Source organism: Alnus glutinosa, chromosome 5, assembly GCF_958979055.1.
Source record: "Alnus glutinosa chromosome 5, dhAlnGlut1.1, whole genome shotgun sequence".
In the NCBI taxonomy this organism is placed as follows: domain Eukaryota; kingdom Viridiplantae; phylum Streptophyta; class Magnoliopsida; order Fagales; family Betulaceae; genus Alnus; species Alnus glutinosa.
In genome coordinates this window covers 20,144,910-20,161,213 of record NC_084890.1, presented here as the reverse complement: position 1 = coordinate 20,161,213, position 16,304 = coordinate 20,144,910, and the positions used below count along the sequence as shown (strand labels likewise).

At 38.7% G+C, this 16,304-nt stretch overlaps 1 protein-coding gene across 4 annotated transcripts in view; it reads right to left on the bottom strand.

The window, feature by feature from the left end:
- Positions 1-11,340, bottom strand: part of LOC133868675 (alpha N-terminal protein methyltransferase 1) — a 50,398-nt gene extending 39,058 nt beyond the window's left edge. For 3 of the 4 annotated variants that reach the window (XM_062305640.1, XM_062305642.1, XM_062305643.1), the window contains exons 1-5: positions 11,098-11,340; positions 10,814-10,958; positions 5,758-5,816; positions 2,193-2,312; positions 683-784 (exon numbers count right to left, since the gene is read on the bottom strand). In XM_062305640.1, the coding sequence (XP_062161624.1) occupies positions 683-784; positions 2,193-2,312; positions 5,758-5,816; positions 10,814-10,958; positions 11,098-11,334 (663 nt within the window). In that variant the 5' untranslated portion in view covers positions 11,335-11,340. The remainder of the gene's footprint in view (positions 1-682; positions 785-2,192; positions 2,313-5,757; positions 5,817-10,813; positions 10,959-11,097) is intronic. The other variant, XM_062305641.1, reaches the window with a different exon arrangement.
- Between the last annotated feature and the right edge of the window lie 4,964 nt (positions 11,341-16,304).

Genomic DNA, 16,304 nt, shown 5'->3' with positions numbered 1-16,304 from the left:
TTCGCTTTTTCTAATTTCTTGGAATTTCTTGTTTTTATGTTCTTCTTTTCCTTTGAATGTTTCTCTTGCTAAGTTATATATCTTTTTGTTACACCTGTGCTTCTTAATGAGATTGGATTACTTATCGAAAAAAAAACTAGTATCAATTGCAGGAAAGTTAGTGTAACAAAAAGATATATAACTTAGCATTTAGTCCCTTGTGTGGCAATATGGCCACAAAGGCAATCGTGTCCAAAAAAAAGGCCAGTCAAGTATTAGGAGAAAGATTAGAGACAAAGAAAAACGAAAAGCTGAAGGATGTAAAAGAAAATTCAAAGGTGTTGGACACTGCAGGGTATCATAGTCACAGAATTGCATAAATCTGAGAATTGAAGTAGTCAATTGATAATAGCCAACAATCTTTTAGTTCACACTTCATTCTTATTACTGAACCTTCCACCATCTCAAGCTAAACACTTGTAAATGTTTTGCCTTCTAATGAGTCCGAACAAATAACTAAGATGTTCATTGTTCACTCTTCTTTTTTAATTGATAAGTAAATAACTCAACATGTTCACAGTTTACACTTTTTTCACTGATAAGTTATATATGCACTTGCCACTCGTTGTCTCTAAAACCCACAACTTTACCCTCCACTGTTTCTCACAGGGAAAGGAGGTGCCATCTTAAAGAATGAAATTACCTTAGCTCTGTTAAAGAATGTCACAAAATCATCATCTGTGAGATGCCCGATACACCACTGCACCCATATAACATCATATCTTCCTTCATCGGGCGTGAATTCCTAAGATCAAGGCAAGAAACTTTCATCAAATTTGCAAAAGATTCATGCCATAAGAGGGTGTACATGTTCAGAAAAATTACTGGAAGCTATGAAAATCAAATGAAAGTTATCACCACTTTGTGTAACTTACTTTCAATATGACATTAAAAGAATGAGTTGTTATAATTTCTATTGATAGCCAACGGATGCTTAAAAAAATAAAAAAAAAATAAAAAAAAAAAAACTATTTTACGTATTTCACATATCTTCGAAATGATGTCATTTCATTGATTGTAGAACTTCAATGGTTCAATTATTTATTCACAGAACTTCTTTTAGATAGGAGCAATAGCATCTCTACTAAACTTCTTCCATTAATTTTCTCATACAAAAGTTAATCGCCCAAAAAAGTAAGGGGCATAAAATTATGTCTAGTATTTACTATTTACATTAAAAGAAATCTATTTTAAGTCATAATTATCATGGTAAATTTAGAGATGCATTGTACAAAAAGACTTGATCAATTTAGAAAAATTTCGTTTTTTTCATTTTTTGGGTAAGTCGTTTGGAAAGTCGCTCTTTCATGTTTACTATGGTGTTTTTGGTTACAGAGGAGTGGGCGTCTTTTGATGGTGTTGAAAGATCCATCCAAGACATCAAAAACTTCTTTCTTTGAACACTTTATGCTTGAATGATGCACTTATCTCCCTCTAAATTAGAACATTTTCTAGTATTCATTGATTTGTTACATGACTAATTTGTATTTTCTTTGTCTTCTAGTTATCTTCTTTTTGTATAATGCTGATGTACTCAGGTGGTGTCCCCTTGGCACTGTTTAATGATTTGACTTATCGAAAGAAAAAGATCCATTACACAAGACCAAGTTTTTCATTCAAATAAAATGAATCATTTTAGTTCCATGTGACAACCAAATGCTCCACAATTTGCCTACTAAAAAATTTGATAACACCTTTGAGAAAGGGGGGGAAGTGGGGAAGAAGAAGAAACAACAACAAGAACGTAAGTAACTTAAGGGTTTACATGCCTAGATATTAGGTTATGTTTTCTGGCAATTTTTTCTTCATTATCAAATATGGTGTCTTCGTTGGACTGCAAGAGGACGTTGGTAGAGCTTGAGTCGCTTTTCTTTTTCACTCTTTATCTTTGGACTGCGGCGTTTGCAACTCTTTTTGTGCTTAGTTTTCATGATTTTCTTATTCTTTTTCTCCTACCTAGGTGTTTCTCTTGTATACTCCTCGTGTACCTGAGTTAGCGCTATTCGCTTTTTATGATATTTTGATTACTTGTTTTTTTTAAAAAAAAAAAAATATATATATATATATATCTATAAATTAAAAATAATAATAATAATAATAATAATAATCCTTTATGCTCATTTATATGGATATTAGATATCCAAGTTCATTACCTGGAGAGGCATGCAAAAAAAATTAGTGGCTTTGTGTATATCTGAGAACATATGATTTTCAGGAGCCAAACTTTCACGGGCAGCCTGTAAGAAATGTGATACAGGTTCAAGAAGATCGACCTGGATCTCAGGGGAAAAAAAACATATACAATCAAATATAATAAATGAGCTAAATCACATGTTTCAAATCATGAACAGGTTACTTCAGGTAATAATCCCTATTAATGTTATATAACAATGATAGGCACCATGTAAGTGAGACACAAGCAGGAGCCTCGGCATCTGCTGAAACCTCCATAAACATGAAATAAGGTGCAGCCGTTACCAAGCATGGGCAGAGATCTTAATATCCAAACATGAAAATAGAAAATGTAGGAGTGTCCATGTTAAATAGGTAATGACGGCCTGTCTCGAACAAAAGACAACCCTCAAAAGGACACAAGATGTAGGAATCTATATGGCTTCAGTCAACCAGGATTTTTTATGTTAATCTTTGTAGATGTAACTGTGAATAAATAATAGGCCCTAAGGTGAATGTATGAAGTAGATAGAAAGTGAAGCCAGAAAAACAATAAATAAAAAAGATGAAACAAGTCACTGAAGTTTATTTTCTTCCAAGAAGAAAAAGAGAGAAGGGGTGCGGTGGGCCTGGGTGGAAAGGAGCAAATCTGCAAACTCCCCTAATTCAGCACCCCCAAAATACTAGAAGCCTTACTAGCTGAGCACAACCTTTTGCGTCTACAAAGAGTGATGGCAGGACCAAGAAGTACACAAAAGAAGACTTTTTTGTGTTTCTCTAATTATGAATGTCATAGTCAACAGAGTCGTCCCTAAAGACGCAATGGTAAGAAATGGTAAGTACATTGATTCCAAGGGGGCCAGAATTCCCACACGAATCCAACAACGCATAGAAAACACTATAATCAGCACCAACACCTCAACCCATATGCTCCACAACCTCTTCAACCTCACCCTCCCCACACAAACTTATAAAATCAAAATTTGGTTGGTCACGCGCAATGGTCCGCTGCCATTTTCATTGTTCAGCTGACCATTGTTCATTTCTCGCTCATTCGAGTGGCTCTCCTTGTTGCTTTGTGAAGGATCAGGACGGGATTTGTACCAAGTGTTGGACCGAGTGCTGGCACTTTGGCAGTAAGAGGCCCCACCACGGCAGCAGCAATAGACTTACGGGTTGGGCATCGGGGAGTTCGTACGTGCAAAGAGGTCTGAATGGGATGGGGCTCAGAGAGAGAGAGAGTGCAAGGATGGGCGTGCGTGAGGGAGAGAGTGATGCAGAATGAAGAAAGAATGTTAGTTTAAGTACCATTTAATTTATAAGAGTTAGCATTTAATAATGGGCTTGGCCCAAAAGTCAGTCAATTTAGGGTTAAAGTTTCTGTCAAAATCTATTTAAACAGTCTTTTGTAAGCCTATGAGACAGACTATGAGACAGATTATGATTTATAAAAACATATGTTTTGTTTGAGATGTGATTTATCTTCTCTTTTGGTGGTGAGACTCTGCCAAGACCAGTGAGACTTTAGTTCAACTCCTTATCGTTATTTTGGTGAGACTGTAAATTAACATAAGAATTATCTTTATTTTTTGTTGTTCTTTACCTCTTTTGTGAAAAATCATTTCCATCCTGCGTCAATTTTGGTACAAGAGCTTAAGACTAGATTGCTTTCTCAAGCAATTGACAATCTACGGCACCAGTACAACATCAAAGCACCCATAACCCAAATCCATGTCAATTGGCTTCCACGCAACCGTCCAGATTTGCCCTAAGACAACCAAACAAAAACCCACACCAACTCACCCATGATTTCAACCGATTACAGCAAAATCAACAATTTCAATAAGCTACCTTCACTGATTCAACATCCAAGACACCTATACGGCAACACAAGGGAACTAGGTGATGCAGCGCTAGCGCTTTTTTTCTTTTTTCTTTTTTTTTTGAACCAGCCATGGTTTGGGCAGTATGGAAGCGGTTGGCGGGGTTTCACGGTGTACTGTGGGCGGCAATAAGGACGTTTGTGATGGTGGACAGTGGCAGTCATGACTCTTGTCATGGTGTTGGACTTGTGGGTGTGGAATTTGTTGGGGATTAAGGCAGGGGATCAGACGATTGTTATGGAAAACAACTGTGTTTGCTCTGATACCAAAATTGATGCAAGACGGAAAGGATTTTTCACAAAAGAGGTCAAGAACAACATTAATAAAGATAATTCTTACGTTAATTTAGAGTATCACCAAAATAACGATAAGAAGCGGTTGAACCAGAGTCTCACTGGTCTTGGCAGAGTCTCATTCACTAAAAGAGAAGAAAATCACATCTCAAACAAAACATATGTTTTCATAAATCATAATATGTCTCATAGTCTAAATCATAGGGTTACAAAAGACTTTAAATAGACTCTAACAGAAACCCTAACCCTAAATTGACTGACTTTTGGGCCAAGCTCATTATTAAATGTTGACTCTTAAAACATAAATTAAATACTACTAACCATTACAAAATAATACCAACTCTTAAAAATTAAATAAAACTTAAACTAATATTCTTTCTTCATTCTACATCAGAGAGAGTGCAAGAATAAGATGGCTTGCAATGAGGGAGAGAGGGCGAAAAATGGTTTATGAAGGTGAGAAGCGTAAATCATTTTACGCCTAATTGGCTTTATTTTCCTTGGTCAAACAAAAAATAAAAAATTTAACCACTCCAAACACCCCAAAGTGGGAAAAGATTTTACACTGAAACAAACAATGCCAAATTTGGTGAAGATTCCCCAACCATCCTAATATTCTTCCAAAGACATATCCTATTGGGCCCTTGGGCTGCCTATGAACAATAACCCCCACTCAGGACCCCATACTTCTCAACAATCACTTATCTCCATGGAGAAGTCTCCTCTTGCACAAATATCCACCATTTACCAAGTAAAGCTTTATTGAATAACATGAGTTTTTTAATACCCAACGCTCCCCTGGGAATTGAGGAATAGATAATCTTCTAGTTCATTGCCTAGTCCATCCCAAAGAAAATCCCTTTGAAGGCATTCCAACCACCTAGCTACACCGGCTGGTAAAGGAAAAAGAGACAATAAGTAGGTAAGCTAGATAACGTGCTCTTGATTAGGGTAAGACGACTACCCCGAGACAAGTAAATCTTCTTCCGAGTAGCCAATCTTCTTTCTATTTTCTCAAGCAACCCATCCTATTTGTCTTCCTCTTACATTATTTTCTTTTTCCTTTTCTCTTTTCGAAGGGCTTTATTTGTATAGTCTCCCGTGTAATTAGGTTGTCGCTCTCACTTATCAATGATTTATTATTTAAAAAATAACAGGATTTTTTTGGACTAATAAAAAAAAAAAGTAGAGATGCACAGCACATTGCAGCAATGTATTGCATCCATTCTAATCCGATCATACCATATACAATTACAACATGCACTATTAGTCAAAACTTTTGTTAAGACCAGATTATCAGAGAAATGCTTATATAGCAATTTTAAAAGTTACACTGAAAAAATTACATAAGGGAGAAAAACGGACCTTACCTCATTGAAATATCTTATGAGAAGATTTTTGGTAACTCTCCCAATGCCAGAACCACAATCTGCAGCAGTTTGAGCTTTGGTAAAAATTTGCATAACCAACAGAAACGCTAATCCAGCACGCATATGCAATAGCATATGTGCCAAATATGTGTAATGTTTAAACTGAATATCGAGAATATGTATGATATATCCTTTGATCTGTTTAGAAGTTTTAAAGAAGAATAAAACAATACGCTTCAGACTAGCAGTTTGACACCTTCTAACCCAAGCTTTCAGATAGTTTTTCCACCATTATTATTGCTGCAAATGACCAATTTGAAAAAGGTAAGGAGCAGCTTATTAACGCACATACCTTATCATCACAGGACTCATCTAGTCAAGAACAAAATCATTCAATCTGTAAGACTAGAGATAGAGATAGGAATACTTTGAATCCTAATATAACTTGAACTCAATGTATAGATGAGGAAGAGTTATAGTTCTAGTATAGTTCCTTGTGTAGATATGGAAGAGGTAGAGTTATAGTTAATGTTGTATATTGTAGTCTGTATATAAATCTATGAAAGCTCACGTAGATGAACAAGGCAATTCAGATTATTGCTGAATATTATTGTATCTTCATATGGTATCAGAGCCTACCATAGACTAACGTCTTTCATCTTCATGGCTGATTCTGCCTCTACCATGTCTTACATGGCTTCACCGCACCACCCAACCAATCCCGTGTCTGTCGTCTTCACCGTCCCCAAAATGAATCACTCTCTAAATATCAAGCTCTCCAAAGGAAATTTCATAACTTGGAGAACACAGCTTCATGCCTACATCTAAGGACAAGATGCGTTTGGGTTCTTGGATGGCTCATCTCTGCCTCCTGCCCAAATCATCCCCAATACCAGCACCGAAGCGGATGCTTCTAGCACCATGGTCAATCCAGCGTATCTCGCCTGGTGCCAAAGAAATCAAATGATCCTTAGCATGCTGATTTCCATGCTCACTGAGCCCTACGTTGTTCATTCCGTAGGGTGTGCTACTGCGCAAGATTTATTGAGCACATTGGTCACCATTAGGCTCTGAAGCTCAATCCCGTGTCATGCAAATTTACTTTCAGCTAGCCATGGTCAAGAAAGGGAACTCTTCCATTACAGAGTATTTTTAAACTATCAAAACTTTGGGCGACACTCTAGCTGCTGCAGGACAGCCATTGAACGACCTTGAGAATGTTTCCTTTCTTCTCAAAGGTTTCGAATCCGAGTATAACCCGTGTGTTACCTCCGTAACAAGGCGTGTGGATCCCCTCTCTATCGATGAACTTTATGGTCATCTCCTTGCCCATGAGATGCATGTTGAACAGCAGCTTCCCCTCAGTGAGCCGTCTCAACCCCTTGCTTATCTCTCTGCTCGGTCTACCATGTCTAGAGGCCGAGGCTACCACGGCCGTGGCTCGTCATACTCGTCTGCTAGACAGAACTCTTATCGTGGCCGTGGCTCTTCATCAGCAAACCAAGGTCGTGGTTCTTACTTCTCCACTGAGAATTCTACTTTGTCTCAGCCTACATATCAAATTTTTGGCAAACTGGGCCACACTGCACTACAGTGCTATCAGAGGCATGACTCAGCCTCTTCATCTGAGACTCAACACAGCCTACATGCACTCTACTCCTCTCCAAGATTGTCCACTGACGACAACTAGTATTCCGACACTGGGGCAACACATCACATCGCTAGTGATCTCCAGAACCTCAATCTCTCCTCTGAGGACTACACCAGTCAGGATCAAATTCGTGTAGGAAACAAAACAGGTTTGCCTATTACTCATATTGGTTCTGTTATTCTTCCTCTTACCGGTCGTCAATATCTGCTTAAAGAACTTCTTCATGTCTCTTTAATTTGCAATAATCGTCTTTCAATTCATAAATTTGCTCATTATAACTCAGTATTTTTTGAATTTCGTTCATCTTATTTTGTGATTAAGAATTGTCAAACCGGGATCCCTCTTCATCAAGGACCAATTAAGGATGGTCTCTACCAACTCAATCCTTTGTCTGCTACTTCCTCTTCAATAAAACAAGCCCTTGTAGGTGAGCGGATATCCACTGATCACTAACACAAGCGCTTAGGTCATCTCGCTCTTCACACTGTCAATTGAATCCTATCCAAGTTTCATCTTCCAGTTTTCTCTCATGAGGCATCAATTCCTTAAGCTACCTGCCCTCAGGCCAAAGGACATCAATTGCTATTTTTATATTCTACTTCAATAACGTGTAAGCCTTTAGATTTAATTTTTTCAGATATATGGGGGCCCTCCTCAACTCTTTCTATCAATGGAAACCAATATTATGTTTCATTTATAGATGCTTTTAGTCGCTTTACTTGCCCATTCAATCTAAATCTGATGTTATACCTGTCATTATCAAAATATCAAACAATGATTGAACGCCTACTAAACTCTAAAATTAAAATGGTACAACCTGACTGGGGGTGGCGAATACCGCAACCTCCATACCTATTTTCAATCAATTGGCATCCTTCATCATGTCTCATGTCCTCATACGCATCGACAACAAGGATGTGCTGAACAAAAACATAGGCATCTCATAGACACCACGTTGGCTCTCCTCGCCGACAATCATCTTCCCACATCCTTTTGGGATGAGGCGTGGCTCACTTCTTGCTACCTCATCAATCGGTTGCCTACTCCATTACTTAAAAATAAATCACCATTTGAAAAATTCTTTTCTCGCAACCCTGACTACAAATTTCTTAAAAAATTTGGGTGTGCATGCTTTCCTAATCTTAGACCATATAACTCATAAATTTTCTCTTAGTTCTAAACAATGTGTCTTCCTAAGCTACAGCCCAAACCACAAAGTTTATAAGTTCTATCATACTGAGTTAGGTCGGATGTATATATCACGGGATGTGGTGTTTCATGAAATTGTGTTTCCCTTTGCCACTCCATCCCCACTTTCAGTTCCACATGCATCCACGCCTACTCCTTTTATTCCACTTCTCCACACACCAGCATATCCAACTCCTTCGTTTGTCCATCCCTCCAGTCCTCCATCTACATCAACAACCTCCAATATCCCTCCATCTCCTACTACAAAACCAAGTATGACTAATTCTCAATCCATGGATCCTCCTCCTCACACTCAACCTATGAGGACAAGAGCTCAAAATAACATTGTTTAGACTCGGAAACTTACGGATGGTACCATCAGATATCCTGTGTCTCACGCCCTGTTGTCCATGTCTACATCAACACTGGTAGAGCCTACATGTTTCTCGAATGCTGCACCAATCACTGAGTGGAGAAATGCCATTGCAGATAGAGTTCAATGCCTTACTACAAAACCAGACTTGGTCACTTGTTCCTCCCATGGCAGCCAAGAATATTGTGGGCTGCAAATGGGTCTTTAAAATAAAAAAGAAGGCCGATGGTTCTGTTGAATGCCACAAAGCTCGTCTAGTTGCAAAAGGATTTCATCAAGCTGGCATTAACTATGGTGAAACCTATAGCCCAATTGTTAAACCCACGACTATAAGAACTGTCATATCTATTGCTTACTCTACAGGTTGGTATCTCAAGCAAATAGACATTTAGAATGCCTTTCTTCATGGCTTCCTATCCGAAGAGGTATACATGTCTCAACCACCGGGTTTCGTTCACCCAAGCTACCCCGACCATGTCTGCAAGCTGCATAAAGCATTATACAGTTTAAAACACCCCCCCCCCCTCCCACCTGGTTTTCGCGTCTTAGTGAAAAATTAATCCAACTTGGATTCACGAGCTCCAAGGCAGATTCTTCATTTTTTATCTACCGCAACAAATCTGTCACCATGTATCTACTCATATATGTAGATGACGTCATTATCACAGCCTCTGCCCCTGCTGCAATTGCCGAACTACATCAGCTTCTAAGTGTTGATTTTGTAGTTAAAGACTTAGGTGATCTTCATTACTTTCTTGGTGTGGAAGTGTTGCCAGCCAAGTCAGGTCTTCTCCTCTCACAACGCAGGTATATTCTGGACTTATTAAAGAAAACCAACATGATGGAGGCCAAGCCTATCACGTCTCCCATGGCAGCATCCTCTGTTTTGTCTGTCTTTGTCAGTAATTCAATGGAAGACACTCAGCTCTTCATTCAGCTAATTTGATTAGTAGGCCACACTACTTTTTCTTTTTTCCTTTTTTTGTTACTTTTTTCCTTTGTTTGGTCCTTTGCGAACAAAAATAGATCTTTTTTGTCTAGAGATCAAGAACCATGGACACTAACATTCAGTGACGTCAAAAGTAATCTTTGATCCACCAACATGAATGCAAGAATTTTTACCAAAACTTTAGATAAATCACATATCAGCTCGCTCACAGTCAAATCAAGAAGGACATTTGAAAATCTTTGCACGTATAATTTTAAGATTCTTCTAAAAATCAGTCTAGATCCACCTTATATGATTGCCAGAATCCAGGTCCCTATCAATATTAATATCAAGGCCTCTTCAGTCAAAACATAATTTATTTACTGTCACTGCAATAAGAATCTAGACTAAGAAATTGAGCTTAAGTACACATTTGGTAAATGCATATCATAATACATGTTGGAAACCCTCCATAGCTCTCCATCTCACCACAATGATATTGATACACAATCCTACAACAATTCTGCCCCTCTTCATAAAAGTGAGACTGACTTCTTGAGAGAGAGAGAGAGAGAGCGGAACAAGTTCAGGATGCTATCTTTCTGGAAAATGGCAGGAAAAATCAGCTATATTCAGATGTACTAAGTAAACTTTTTACAAGTGGCTTAATAATTTTACCATCTCAACAATTAGTAACCATGACAATCGGCAAGCACAAGTTTCATTTACCAATTATCAAAACATTTTCCAACATTTATCTCTATGTATTGTCATTTGGCTTGCTTGCTTGAAATTATAACATACCAACATTCGAGTTCACAATAAAATTTGACTAAACAAACTTAGCAATGAACCGAAATTATCAAACTTGAAACACACACATACACGGAGAGAGAGAGAGAGAGGGAGTATGTACCAAGAGCAACGAGGTGGGAGTCTGTGCCAGCATTGGGGAATCTTTCAGACAAGAGGGTATTGAGAAAAGCTTCGCTACCCTGAATATCCGCCTCATTCACATGCCCATACCCTCCCAAGACCCCATCCACCGATGCCTCCACGCCCTTTTTTTTACACAAAAATACAAACCCATTTGAAACACACCCAAAATGTTCCAAGAACCATAACTTAACACGAAAAGCAAAAAAGCAAAACAGAGAATTAGAGGGTTTATATATTAGGAAGAAAAAAAAGTGTACATACTTGCCAATAGCCGACGCCTTGGCGGTACCACTCAGTCTTCTTGCTGGGATCACCGGCCTGATCCCTCCACATTTCGTCGGCGTTCTTGAACTCGCGGCCACTGGAATCTGACCCTCCGAACTCCATTCTGTGGACTGTGGTTTGTAGCGGCGGCCTTAGCTTCGAAGGTTGGAGGGAAACGAAACAAATTCCACTAAGAGGGAAGAGAGGACGGGGAGAATAAAGAAATTCTTTCATGGTTTTTTTTTTTTTTATCATTATATTTCACATTTTTATTCCACATTTATTTTATAATGTTAACGTAACAATTTCAATTAATTTTTTTTAATAATAACTAATCTAAAAATTGATTAAACTACTACGTAACATTATGAAATAAAAAAATAGTTTCTTGCATTATTGTTAAGAGTCTTATAATTCAACTATTATAAGAAGACAATTATCCCAACACGAAACCACAAGCTAAGAGCATTAGCAGTAGACACCGAATCATTATTCTTAAATTTAGAGAACAAAACTACTTTTTAGTTCCCTATCTAAATACAGTCCACAATAGATTCTCTTAATTTTCCCTATATCATTAAAATAATTTTTTTTACTTTTAATAATTTTTTTTTAATTCCAAAAAAATGATCGTCTCTCAACTCTCTCTTCTCCGTCTTTCTTCTTTCTCTCAACTTGTCTCTGCGTCTTGCCGTCTTCTCCTCTTAACCGTCCTCTCTCTCTCTCTCTCTCTCATCTGCGTCTTCTCCGTCTCTCTCAAAAGGCCTTCATTCAAGACTCATTTACAAGTCAAAAAGCGAAAACTCATCTCTGAAACCCCAAGCTTTCCTGGAAACTTATGTAAAAATGCTTGCTTTTTCTCTTTCCAAGACTCCCCAAACCTTGAAAGTCCCCACTCTTCAATTTTTCGTCTCCGACTAAAAGCCCCTGCAGAAGCCCAAATGCCATTTTCCTACAAATTCCTGCTAGAACTGCAGCTCTTCTTCTTGAAGCTACTATGCAAATGGTGGGAGAACGAGTTCTTTTTGAATCGGTCGGGCACTGGCATTTACTCGACGGAGAACGGTGGGAGAACGAGTTCGGCGGGGCTGAAAGGGTGAGAGAGGTTTGTACCCGAAGGAGAGAGGAGAGAGATGTTTGTTTTTTTTAGTAAAATAATGTATGGGGTAGCTACAGTGCTACCCAATACATAAGAAATTACTGTAGCTACCCAATTCCTTTATGTATATTTAGGGAATCTGTTGTGGGAGCTATTTTGTGATTTTTTCTAAAATTTTCCCTAAATATGGGGAAGATAACCATTATAGGGTAACTGCTACTAGTGCTCTAATAAGGTAATCTTGTAATCTTTATTTTTCTCTCTAGGATTGAAACCCTAGAGGAGAAGGAACCTGCTTTATGGTCTATTCATAGACCATGAAAGAACCTAGAACTAGCACTGAACTTTTTGTGTGGTGTAACATGGCGACAAAACTCACCAAATTATGGGGCAATTTCTTGTTATCGGAGGAAGAAAGTTTGGGAGTGGAGGTCCAAGATCAGGCACTAGAAGAGATTGTGGTTCGTGGCCAAGCTTGCTTGGTGGGGAAATTGCTTGCAGATCGGATGGTTAGCAAGGAAATCATTAAATCTACCCTGATACGGGGGTGGCAACCTACAGGAACAACCTCTTTTAAAATGCTGGGGGAGAATCTGTTTCATGTTGAATTCGAATATGTATGGGATAAAACTCGTGCATTGGAGGGTAGACCATGGGTGTTTGAGGGAAGTCTATTTTCTGTAGAGGATTTTGATGGTTTAACACCACCGACCCAGATTGAATTTGACAAAGCAACATTTTGTAAGGGTGGGAACGGGTCAGGGCGGACCGGGTATTAGCCATTTTGGCACCCGGACCCGCACACTGCGAGTTGTAAAAACCCAACCCGTGGCCCAACTACGGTAAGCAGTATCTGTCAGGTCTAAGGTTGGAAGGGGTGGGTTGTGGAGAGGCGAATTGAACGGGGTTGGGCAAAGCGAGGTAGGCGGCCACATCACCAATAATGATTCAAGGGTCCTTGTGTTTGTGATGCTGCCGCTCGACACATTGACGCACAAAGGGAATCTAAACAAGCCGTGAGCCATGAATGTCAGCTTGATGGCGTTGAAGAGCGCCAGATTGGAAGGAGTTATGGTTGACACTTGGTGGGGGTTGGTGGGGAAAGATGGGCCGCTCAAATACAATTGGGAAGGGTATCCTGAGCTTGTCCAGTACTTAGATTAGATAATTATAAAATAGCCAGTACCTTTGTTTGTCCTTCGAACTCTAGATTTGGAACCTTGACCGAGACAACATATGTTAATCCTTCCCTTACATATTCACCGTCTAAAGTAATATCCTTATCCTGGAAGAAAACATAAGACGCTTCACAATACTAAAAGGGAACAGTGCAGAGATGAGACGACTGACGAAGTAGAGGAAGTTTAGGGTTTGTTTTAAGAGTGGGTATTTTATGGGTTTTTTAGGCCTTAGTGTTAGATGTGTGGGGCGGGGCGGGTACCTGAGATTTTAAAAATGTTGTACCGATGACCCGCCCTACACAGATAATCCGATTTTGTGAGGCGGGGCGGACGGGTCAGGTAGTGTGGGTATGGGTTGGTTTAGCCCACTCCTAGCGTTTTGGGTACGCATGTACAACTTACCGCTAGCTTGTATGGGCAAAGACATAGGTTATCAAATTGGCTCCTTGGTGGGACGTGTAGAGGTGATGGATACAGATGAGGTAGGAGTGAGTTGGGGAGAATTTCTGCAAGTGCAAATAAAACTAGATCTATCTAAGCCCCTCTCCCGCGGCAGAGTTTTGAAGTTAAAGGGCAAAGCTGTCTGGGTTGCCTTTGTAACGACCCAAGTGAAAAATAAATATTGACTTCTATCTACCAAGTGTGTGTGTTTGTGTGCAACAAAATATCTTAAATGCGGAATATAAAGAAGACAAGATATTTGTTATGAAGTGGAAACTCTGTGAAGAGAAAAACCACTCCGGGGTAGCTAAACCCAAGGTATCTACTATACTGAAAACAAAGCTAGTTACAAGACACTCGTACTCACATACTCTTATGCAGTAGTCATACATTTAACTCTAACACGAAGCCTATCGTGAACGCTTCCCAACCAAGTCTCATACTTGAAGGGGTCTTTAATGGATCCCTTTACCTTAGGGTTGACCCCTAAGACAGACTTCATATGAAGTGTTGAGCACACACCGGCAACGACTTGAGAGCTAGCGAATCTTCGATTCTCCCTAAACACCCTCTCAAAGCACTATGGAATTCGATATAGAATTCATACAATTTACAAGCCTAGAGCCCTCTATTTATAGGCTTAAAGAAAACCTAAAACTGCTAAAAATCATATTCTGGCTGTCGAGCGTCCAGACGGAAGATAGCTACGTCCGGACGGTCTTCTGCGATTGCCTTTCAAAAACAGCGCAATTCTATCCTTATCAGGTCCACGTCCGGACTGCTTGGTCGAGCGTTCAGACAGTCTTCGCTATAACTCATTTCTGCGTTTGAACGGAACATTGGAATATTCTGAAATGCTGGATAGCGTCCGGACGTGTTGCCACGTCGTCTGGACGACTTGCAGAGACTTCCCTAACAGTGTCGACTTCTGAAATCCAACTCAGTGTAGAATAATGATTGACCTAGCGTCCGGACGGTGTTGCTCTATCGGCCGGACGTCTTCAACTCAATCTACTGGACACTAAGGGGCGTCTGGACGCCTTAAAAGGCTCGTCCAGACGGTTGCACAAGAACCGGTTGATTTGGCTTGGAATTTGCTGGGAATTTTTATGGACATCTTCTAGAAACTTGTGGCCAGTCACATGGCTTGAAATGAACACTGTCTGAACACATGAAGACTCTGAATAAGAACCGATCATCCTGTTAATTTGCAACCATTACATAAAAGTGTTTTTTGTTATCCAGAATGTAGCCAACATAAAATACTAACACCAAAGAAAAGCACTATCCACATATGCGCTATCACCCCAAAAGGACTAGTTAATTTGGAGTTTCCCTTGAATTTCTTATAAAGCCCAGTTTCATTTAATAACTAGGCAATGTGGGTGTAGCGCCCCAGATTTTAAGTAATTAAATAAAATGTCTTAAATTAGAATTTAAGACTTAATAAAATAGACAAGTCTAGAATTGACGACCGATTCTCAAGACTCGACATTCGAACGGCTTAATATTGTAAGAAACAATGTTCACATCTAGTAGTTAATAAAATACGTGGCTTTAAAACGGTATTTTAATCCCCGATAAATAATAAGGAATACACGAATATTTATGAAAATAAGTATTCCTTGGTCTTATTATTTATAAACTGTAATTTTATAAATAAAGAATAATATTATTAGACTCTAATAATATTATAGGACTATCTAATAGCAGACTGAATTATTCAGTGGACTAATTGATACGATTATATTATTGAATAATATTAATGTGCAATATTCACTGTGTGTAATATTATTGTGTAATATATATATATATATATATATATATATATATATATATATATATATATATATATATATATATATGGTGTTATAATATTATTGAGATAATAATATTAACAATGAAACTAACTAGATTCAAAACGGGCTTAGATTGTAATTTAATGAGTTAGATTAAAATGGTAAAGATCCGTTCTAAAAATATCCATAAATATCTATGGTAAAAATGTAGTTAGTAAGTTTTAAATAAATATCTATGGATTAACTCAGGTTAAATTAACTAAGATAGAACTTAACCATAGGTTAATCATAATATCTACTAATATTTTATAAAGTCATCATTTCATTTGATGACTTAGCATCATGACTCATCACTGTCATGATTGCTCGGTGACTCATCCGCATGACTCACTGTCCCCCCTGCCTATAGAACCGATGCACTACTCTTCTTCTTTCTTACTTCTCTTCACTTCTTTCTTCTTCTTTCTTCTTTCCTCCTCTGTTCTTCTTCTCGCCAGACCCACCGACAGAGAGATTGAGAGATGCGAGACAAAGAGAGAGAGTTGAGATGGGAGAGAATGAGAGAGAGAGAGATGAGATCGGGAGAGTGAGAGATGAAACAGAGAGATGAGACCGAGAGATCGGGAGAGAAGGAGAGACAGAGACCGAGAGAGAGAACCCGGGCGGTTCGTGAACCCGTGAGGA